Below are 10505 nucleotides of genomic sequence, written 5' to 3' on the forward strand. Positions count from 1 at the left end.
TAAATTCCTAGACACATACAACCTCCCAAGATTGAACCATGAAGAAATCCAAAACCTGAATAGATCAATAACAAATAATAAGATTGAAACTGTAATAAAAGTTCTCCCGGCAAAGAAAAGCCCAGGACTTAATGGCTTTGGTGTTGAATTTTACCAAACAGTTAAAGAACTAATCCCAATCCTATTCAAACTATTCCAAAAATTAGAGAAGGGAATACTTCCAAACTCATTTAATGAGGCTAGTATTGCCCTGACACCAAAACCAAAGACACATAAAAAAGAAAACTACAGCCCAAAATTATTGATGAACATTGATGCAAAGATCCTCAACAAAATACTAGCAAACCAAATGCAAAAACACATTAAAAAATTATTCATCATGACCAAGTCGGATTTATCCCAAGGGTGCAAGGATGGCTCAACATACACAAATCAGTTGATGTGATGCATCATATCAACAGAATGAAGAACAAAAACCGTATGATCATTTCAATTGACACTGAAAAAATATTTGATAAACTTCATCATTCCTTCATAATAAAAACCCTCAATAACTGGGTATAGAAGGAACATACTTCAACACAATAATAGCCATTTATGACAAACCCATGGCTAGTATCATACTGAATGAGGAAAAACTGAAAGCTTTCCTCTAAGATCTGGAACAGACAGGATGTCCCTTTTCACCACTATTATTCAACGTAGTAGTAGATGTCCTCACTAAAGTAATCAGACAAGAGAAGGAAATAAAAGACGTCCAAATTGGAAGGAAAGAAGTAAAATTATTTTTGTTTGCAGATGCTATTATCCTATACTTGGAAAAACCTAAAGACTCCACCGAAAAACTAATAGAACTGGTAAACAAATTCAGTAAAGTTGCAGACAACAAAATCAACATACAAAAATCAGTAGCATTTCTATGTGCCAAGAGCAAGCAATCTGAAAAAGAAATCAAGAAAGGAATAGCATTTATAATAACTATCAATAAAATACAATACCTAAGAATTAACTTACCCAAAGAAGTGAAAGCTCTCTAAAATGAAGTATGTAAAGCATTGATGCAAGAAATTGAAGGGGACACAAAACATGGAAAGATATTCCATGTTCATGGATTGGAAGAATCAATATTGTTAAAATGCCCATATTATCCAAAGCATTGTACAGATTCAGTGCAATCTCCATCAAAATACTAATGACATTCTTCACAGAAATAGAAAAGGAATTCTAAAATTTATGTGGAACCACAGAAGATCCAGAATAGCCAAAGCCATCCTGAGCGAAAAGAAAAAAACTGGAGAAATCACATTACCTGACTTTAAATTATACTACAGAGCTCTAGTAACCAAAACAGCATGGTACTGGCATAAAAACGGACACATAGACCAATGAAACAGAATAGAGAACCCACAAATAAATCTAAACATCTACAGTGAACTCATTTTCAACAACGATGCCAAGAGCATATATTGGGAAAAGGACAGTCTCTTCAATAAATGATGCTGGGAAAACTGGATATCCACAGGCAGAAGAATGAAAGTAGACCCCTATCTCTCACCATATAAATAAAAATGAATTATAGATTTAAATATTTGACCTCAAACTATGAAACTACTAAAAGAAAACTTTGGGGAAACTCTCCAGGACATTGGTCTGAACAAAGATTTCTTGAGTAATACCTCACAGGCACAGGTAACTAAAGTAAAAATGGACAAATGGAATCACATGAAGGTAAAAAGTCTCTGCATAGCAGGGGAAACTATCAAGAAAGTTAAGAGACAACCCACAGAATGGGATAAAATATTTGCAAACTACCCATCTGACAAGGGATTAATAACCGGAATATATAAGAAGCTAAAACAACTCTATAGGAAAAAAATCAAATAATCCAATTAAAAAATGGGCAAACGATTTGAATAGACTTTTCTCAAAAGAAGTTATACAAACGGCAAACAGGCATATGAAAAGGTGTTCAACATCACTGATCATCAGAAAAATGCAAATCAACAAGGGCACGGTGGCTCACGCCTGTAATCCCAGCACTCTGGGAGGCCTAGGCGGGCGGATCACCTGAGTTCAGAGTTCGAGACCAGTCTGGCCAACATGGTGGAGCCTCGTCTCTATTCAAAATACAAAAATTAGCTGGGTGTAGTGGCGGGCGCCTGTAATCCCAGCTACTCAGGAGGCTGAGGCAGAAGAATCACTTGAACCCAGGAGGCAGAGGTTGCAGTGAGCTGAGATCGCACCAATTGCACTCCAGCATGGGTGGCAAGAGTGAGGCTCTGTTGCAAAAAAAAAAAAAAAAAAAAAATAAGAAAGTAAAAAAGCAAATCAAAACTACAATTATATCATCTCGCACCGGTTAAAATTGCTGGTGAGGATGTGGAGAAAAGGGAATCTTCGTATGCTGTTAGTGGGAATGTAAATTAGTACGGTCACTGTGGAGAACAGTTTGGAGGTTTCTCAAAACACTAAAAATGGAGCTACCATATGATCCAGCAATCCCACTGCTGGGTGTATGCCCCTCAAAAAGGAAATCAGTATATAGAAAAGATATCTACACTTTCATGTTCATTGCAACTCTGTTCACATAGCCAAAATTTGGAAACAACCATGTGGTACATGCACAGAATAAAGTACTATGCAGCCACAAAAAGAATGAGATTCAGTTATTTGCAACAATATGAATGGAACTGGAGATAATTAGGTTATGTGAAATAACATAAGTTAGGCACAGAAAGACAAACATCACATGTTCTCACTTATTTGTGGGATCTAAAAATCAAACAATTGAACCCATGGAGATAGAGAATAGAAAGATGGTTACCAGAGGCTGGGAAGGGTAGTTAGGGGAGGGGTGGGGGAGAAAGTGAGATTAATGGGTACAAAAAAAATAGTTAAAATGAATGAATAAGGTCTAGTATTCGATAGCACAACAAGGTGACTATAATCAATAATAATTGTACATTTTAAAAGACCTAGAAGAGTATAATTGAATGGTTAGTAATACAAAGGATAAATGCTGGAGGGGATGGAAACCCCATTCTTCATGATGTGATTATTACCATTGCATGCCTGTGTACAAACATCAAAACATCTCGTGTACCCTGTAAATATATACATCTACTACGTACCCATGAAAGTTAAGAATAAAATAATTAACAAAAAAAAGTTGAATAAGTAAATTCATCTTTAAGTTAGGTTATTAGACATAGTTTGTCACTGAAGAAATATGCAAACTTTCTTCTATGATGCAATGAAAATGTCTGAACAAAATTGTACTTCTCTTAACTGCTCAGAAACTCTTAGAACTATACTTAATGTCCAATTGTAATGAGCAGCTCTTAACCATGATGCCTCATAACAACTGCTTCCTCTATTCATATGGTTTCTAGTTTGTTGTTAAGACTAAACTATCCTATTTTTAATTATATTAGATATAATTAGAAACTTCAAATCATTCTGGAATGATATGACATATAAATGCTAAATAAATTAATTAAATAAAAAAGAAGAGTGATGACAGCCTGTTCCTTTAACACTCAGTCTAAGAGGTGATGTGGTCCCAAAAGTTTGGTGTCTATGAGAAGAGGAAGCAATCGACTCTGTGCATACTTCAAACATACTCAATAGGATGAGATATGATTCTATGAGAGCAGGGAAGGATATTGAGTCCTCCCTTTCTCTCACATCCTACATCCAGTCTTTCAGCAAAACCTGCCAGTGCTACTTTCAGACTTTATTTGGAATCTGTCCACTTCTCAATACCTAAACGTCTACCGTCTCTTGATCTCAGACACCATCATCTCTCTGCCAAAATTATCACAACAGCTTTTTAACTGTCCTCTGCTTCTTTGGTGACCTATACCCTGGAATCTATTCTCTACATTGCAATCCTCCTGCCCTTCTGCCTCTATTTCCTGCTTTTCTCCTCTTCTGTCACATCACTGTAACCACACTAACCCTTTTTCTGTTCCATAGGTTAGACACATACTCTCACCACAGGATCCTGGAATTTAGAATTCCCTCAGCCTGGAATGCACTTTTCTTGGGTACTCATATGATCTGTCGCCTAATTTCTTTCAGGTCTTCACTGAAATCTCACTGCGATGCCCTCTGATGACCTTTTAAAAATTTCAGCCCCATGCTTGCCACCCTATTCACCTTCCCCACTTTATTTTTTCCATAACATTTACTTCCACCTCATATCGTAGATAGGTAGACAGATGAAAGATATCTATATAAAGATAGATAGATAGATGATAGATAGATAATTATCTTTTTAAAAAAATGTATTACCTCCCCACACTAGAATATAAATTTCAAGAGGACAGGAATTTTTAATCTGTTTTGTTCACTTCATTGCCAAGAACAATGTCTAGACATAATAGGTAGTCAAAAAAAATTGCAGAGTTAATAAATTAAGGCAGCTGGGTGTGATGGCTCATACCTGTAATCCCAGCACTTTGGGAGGCCGAGCAGGTGGATCACTTGAGGCCGGGGGTTCAAGACCAGCCTGGCCAACATGGTGAAACCTGTCTCTACTGAAAATACGAAAAACTAGCTGGGCGTTGTGGCTCACACTTGTCATCCTCAGGAGGCTGAGGCATGAGAATTGCTTGGACCTGGGGGATAGAGGTTGCAGTGAGCTGAGATCATGCCACTGCACTCCAGCCTGGGTGACACAGAGTCTCTCTCTCGGAAAAAAAAAAAAAAAAAAAAGTGGAGAGAGTGAGAGAATTAAGGAGGCAAGAAATTCAGACATCATTAGTTGATGGAAAACATAAAGGGGCGACTGGGTTCCTTGAAATGAAGTGAATGGGACATCCTTGTGGGGATGTTCAGGAGGCCCTTGGAGATGAGGTTGTAGGGAAAGGCCATTTGGAAATAAGTCAATTTAGTTCATAGTGGAAGTAATAATAGAGTGCTTGCCTTCTAGAAACTAAAGCACTGACATATGACATGATTAAATAATAAATAATTATGCTACAATTAAATAAGAATAGAGTATGCTGGGCGTGGTGGCTCAAGCCTGTAATCCCAGCACTTTAGGAGGCCAAGACGGGAGGATCACGAGGTCAGGAGATCGAGACCATCCTGGCTAACGCGGTGAAACCCCGTCTTTACTAAAAAAAATACAAAAAACTAGCCGGGCAAGGTGGCGGGCGCCTGTAGTCCCAGCTACTCGGGAGGCTGAGGCAGGAGAGTGGCGTGAACCTGGGAGGCAGAGCTTGCAGTGAGCTGAGATCCGGCCACTGCACTCCAGCCTGGGCGACAGAGCGAGACTTCGTCTCAAAAAAAAAAAAAAAAAAAGAATAGAGTACAAGATTATGATATATAACACTGGAATTTGTCAAAATCCATCTTATCAAAATCAAGGTGTCTCTGTAAGTAGTTTTTGTGGGTTGGTTGGTTTGTTTGTTTGAGACAGAGTCTAGCTCTGTCACCCAGGCTGGAGTGCAGTGCCACTATCTTGGCTTACTGCAACCTCTGCCTCCCAGGTTCAAGCAGTTCTCCCTGCCTCAGCCTCCCAAGTAGCTGAGATTATAGGTGCCCACCACTGCGCCCCACTAATTTTTGTATTTTTAGTAGTGATGGGGTTTTGCCAAATTGGCCAGGCTGGTCTCGAACTCCTGACCTCAGGTGATCCTCCCACCTCGGCCTCCCAAAGTACTAGACTTACAGGCGTGAGCCATCGCACCCAGCCAGTTTCTGTGGTTTTTTTTCTATTATTATTATTATTATTATTATTATTATTATTATTATTATTATACTTTAAGTTCTGAGATACATGTGCAGAACGTGCAGGTTTGTTACATAGGTATATATGTGCCATGGTGGTTTGCTGCACCCACTAACCCATCATCTACATTAGGTATTTCTCCTAATGTTATCCCTCCCTTAGCCCCCCACACCCTGATAGGCCCTGGTGTGTGATGTTCCCCTCCCTGTGTCCATGTGTTCTCATTGTTCAACTCCCACCTATGAGTGAGAACATGCAGTGTTTGGTTTTCTGTGCCTGTGTTAGTTTGCTGAGAATGATGGTTTCCAGCTTCATCCATGTCCCTGCAAAGGACATGAACTCATTCTTCTATATGGCTGCATAGTGTTCCATGGTGTTATGTGCCACGTTTTCTTTATCCAGTCTACCATTGATGGGCATTTGGGTTGGTTCCAAGTCTTTGCTATTGTGAATAGTGCCGCAGTAAACATAAGTGTGCATGTGTCTTTATAGTAGAATGATTTATGATCCTTTGGTATATACCCAGTAATGGGATTGCTGAGTCAAATGGTATTTGTGGTTCTAGATCCTTAAGGAATCACCACACTGTCTTCCACAATGGTTGAATCAATTTATACTCCCACCAACAGTGTAAAAGCGTTCCTCTTTCTCCACATCCTCTCCAGCATCTGTTGTTTCCTGACTTTTTAATGATCACCATTCTAACTGGCATTGTGTGGTTTTGAGAATAGTTCCAAAAGAGGAATTCCTAAAACAATTTTAGCCTTGTGTATTCAGAAAGAAGTATGTGAACCGACATGATTTTCTTAGGTGTATAAGATGTTGGTTTCCTTACATTAAAATTAATAGTGCTGCTTTCATCATACTTAATATCTCTTTAGTCTAGACCTGACTTAAACCACTTACAATCCTGACATATCACCTCTTAGGTTACAATCAGCTTACACTTTAAGGACTTTACTACATTAATCTCACCAGCTATCTTATCAATGAGAAAAGAAAACTGTTAATCTTAAACCGATGTGACTCTATTTTGCCATTTACTCATATAGTTTTCAAATCACAGACCCACACAGGGAAATATTTTTCTGTTCACTGGTGAGGAGTCAGAGACCAGAGATGTTCACATTGAATGTGATGATTTCTTTATTTTCTTTATTTTATTTTATTTTTTTTTTTGAGACTGAGTCCCGCTCTGTCGCCCAGGCTGCAGTGAGGTGGCTCGATCTCGGCTCACTGCAAGCTCCACCTCCTGGGTTCATGCCATTCTCCTGCCTCAGCCTCCAGAATAGCTGGGACTACAGGCACCCACCACCACACCCGGATAATTTTTGTATTTTTTTAGTAGAGACAGGGTTTCACCATGTTAGCCAGCATGGTCTCGATCTCCTGACCTCGTGATCCACTAGCCTCGGTCTCCCAAAGTGCTGGATTTACAGGCGTGAGCCACCATGTCCGGCCCAAATGTGATGATTTCTAAGCTACCTTCTAGCTCTGATTTCTGTGACTTCATAATTCATATTTACTCTCCCAGTAAATATACTCATAGTAGATGAAAAATAAGCTATACTGAAACTTAAGAGTTGATCGTGGATCTATTCAATGATCATCAACAAAGTTTTCCCCGGTAAATCAAGGTGATATTCACTAGTGAATTTTTCACAAGTTGTTTCTTTACCTGTTAGGATTATTACAGGGGATCCAGTTTACTTCAGGGTCTGGGATGTCCTCCAAGTATGGATAGAGAGAGTCCCTGGTGAAGTTCCAGCCATAAATACCATCTTCTGGAGTCACAATAATATGCGCACCCTGTTAAAAATGCACCTTAATCAAAAGGGGGACTTGCAAAAGGAGCTGAGGAACTGAGTGGCAGAGTAACAACCATTTGGGCTTCCCCCCACACCCCTTAAATCTTATTTTGTTTTCTATATTTTTATAATTTATTTTCTTTTCCAAAGGTTTTTAATTTCCTTTTTTTTCAGTGCAGTGTTGTTTCTTTTCATTTTTCTTTTCTTTTCTTTATTTCTAATTTTAGATTCAGAGGGTATATATGCGGGTTTGTTACATGGATATGTTACATGGATATGGTGAGGTTTGGGCTTCTAGTGGCGCATTTTCTCTCTCTCTCTCTCTCTCTCTCTCTCTCTTTTCTTTTTTGAGATGGAGTTTTGCTCTTGTTGCCCAGGCTGGAGTGCAATGGCACTATCTCGGCTCACCGCAACCTCCACCTCCCGGGTTCAAGCGATTCTCCTGCCTCAGCCTCATGAGTAGCTAGGATCACAGGCACCTGCCACCACGCCTGGCTAATTTTTGTATTTTTAGCAGAGATGGGGTTTCTCCATATTGATCAGGCTGGTCTTGAACTCCCGACCTCAGGTGATCCGCCCGCCTTAGCCTCCCAAAGTGCTGGAATCACAGGCATGAGCCGCTGCGCCCGACTTAGTCAAGCATTTTAATTTTCTAATCCTGCCATTGTTGTTTCCTATGGCAGTTGTTAACTATAAACCTAGCTTGTCCTGGAACCAAGCCTCTCCTTGAACTTTGGCTGATAATTGTGCCTGTGTCAGGACTGACTAATAAATGGTCTGTTTGTTTCCTCCTGTGCCCCAGCCTTCCCCTGCAAACATGATTCCTGCTTCTCAGAAAAAGAGGAGCCACAAACTGGTTACTTGAACTGTGCCATGCCTGCAAGTACTGCCTGAGCTAACCTGGGCACCTTCTGATTAGAGAGTCACCTTAAAAAGCTCTGTGATCTTTAAGGAAATAGTTGGACTAAGGGTGAAAAAGAACATCAGAACTCCTGATAACATTTAAATATTAGTATATATAAGAATATAGGGCAGGCACAGTAGCTCATGCCTGTAATCCCAGCACTATGGGAGCCCAAGGCGGGTGGATCACCTGAGGTCAGGAGTTCAAGTCCAGCCTGGGCAACATGGCAAAATGCCATCTCTACAAAAAATACAAAACTTAGCTGGGCACGGTGGCATGCACCTGTGGTCCCAGCTACTCTGGAGGCTATAGTGGGAGAATCACCTGAGCCCGAGAAGTCAAGGCTGCAGTGAGCCGTGATCACACCACTACACTCCATCCTGGGTGACAGAGTGAAACCCTGTCTCAACAACAACACAAAAGAATACATATTTATGGATATATGTAATACACATTTATCCATGACTTTTATCACACTTCATATATCCCTGGTCTACACCTAATCGATTAATGGCTTTTAAAATAATATTCATATAAACCACAATTTATACTGTATGATTAACTTGAAACTGAAACCTTCACTCAACTTAAGGACTCACAATGCATTACATATACTTTTATCTTGTAATTAGAATGAAGTATGAAGTATATAATGCATGCTGGCAAGGAATTGAAAACTTGTTTGTTTTCAGATTATAAATTTATTCCAAAACCTGCAAACCCTTAATAGCACATGAGTACATGAAGGCCACTAATACTCCAAAAATAGCACCTGGTCCCTGATCCATTTATCCTCCATCCTCCATCTGTACCAGAAAAAGGGAACAAAGTTGTTGAATTTATGGCCAGTTCCTCAAAGGTCTGCTGCTTCTTGATAATGAGCAAATTGTTCTTTTCTTAACATTGTTCTTACTGTTAGGGTAGTGCCCTTGCTCTAATTTTGAGAGGAAACTAGAATTCTAACTGTAAAATAAAGGTTCTTGGCTACTCTGATACATATGTCATCTAAAAGTATAAAGGACCCTGACACTGGCCCTGTCTCCTAGGACCCCCCTCCTTTCTCATAGAATCCAGTACAGTGGAGAGATGGTACCTGCTGTGCTGCTGATGTGATCGCTCCTTCCAAAATGTCCAGATTACGATTCATTAATGCCAAAGCCTCCTCACGAGACGCTGGTGTTAGGGTGACATTGGGCAATATCACTGCATGTTCATAAACAGCTGCAGTGAAAGTGTCCTGGCAGCTGGTTCTTGAGACATAGAAAAGCAAAACTGCCACACAAGCCGGCAACTGAGTAGTCATGCTGAAGTCCAATGACTGCTGAAAAACAGAGCATGTCCTGGTATTTATAGAGAGAAGACACGTGGTGTCCAGAGTTAGTACCTTAAAAATAAACTATGGAAGTTGATTAAGAAAACTCTATGATTTCACAGCATGGTTAGTTAACAAAGGACCCTCCCTTATTGCAGTAATTTGTGAAGAGTAAATCAAGAACTGTGTGTACATTATTTCGCTAGCGCTGCCTGACAAAATACAATAAACTGGGTGGTGTAAAATATAAAAAAAATTTATTGTTTCGCGGTTCTGGAGGCTAGAGGAAGTCCCAGAGGAAGGTGTCAGCAGAGTTGGTTCCTCCCGAGGGCGGTGAGGGAAGGATGTGTTCCAGGCCTCTCTCCTTGACCCATAGATGGCTGCCTTCTCCCTGTGTCTCTTCATATGATATTCTCCCCATGTGTGTGTCTGTGTCCAAGTTTTCCCTTTTTGTGAGGACACCACTCTCATCTTTAACATGAGGAAAAGGAAAATCCCAGCTCTAGCTTCTTTTATCGTTGTTGTTGTTGTTGGTTGTTTTTTGTTGTTGTTGTTTTGAGACAGAGTTTCACTCTTGTCACCCAAGCTGCAGTGCAGTGGCACAATCTCAGCTCACTGCAGCCTCCACCTCTCGGGTTCATGCGATTCTCCTGCCTCAGCCTCCCAAGTAGCTGAGATTACAGGTGCCTGCCACTATGCCCAGCTAATTTTTTGTATTTTTAGTTGAGATAGGGTTTTGCC

At 40.0% G+C, this 10505-nt stretch overlaps 1 protein-coding gene across 1 annotated transcript in view; it reads right to left on the bottom strand.

Moving 5' to 3' along the window:
• Nucleotides 1-9775, bottom strand: part of LOC102139623 (pantetheinase) — a 33425-nt gene extending 23650 nt beyond the window's left edge. Inside the window, exons 1-2 of the mRNA XM_005551860.5 lie at nt 9546-9775; nt 7419-7549 (exon numbers count right to left, since the gene is read on the bottom strand). Of these exons, the coding sequence (XP_005551917.3) occupies nt 7419-7549; nt 9546-9755 (341 nt within the window). The 5' untranslated portion in view covers nt 9756-9775. The remainder of the gene's footprint in view (nt 1-7418; nt 7550-9545) is intronic.
• Nucleotides 9776-10505: the final 730 nt, after the last annotated feature.

This window comes from Macaca fascicularis, chromosome 4 (genome assembly GCF_037993035.2).
Source record: "Macaca fascicularis isolate 582-1 chromosome 4, T2T-MFA8v1.1".
In the NCBI taxonomy this organism is placed as follows: domain Eukaryota; kingdom Metazoa; phylum Chordata; class Mammalia; order Primates; family Cercopithecidae; genus Macaca; species Macaca fascicularis.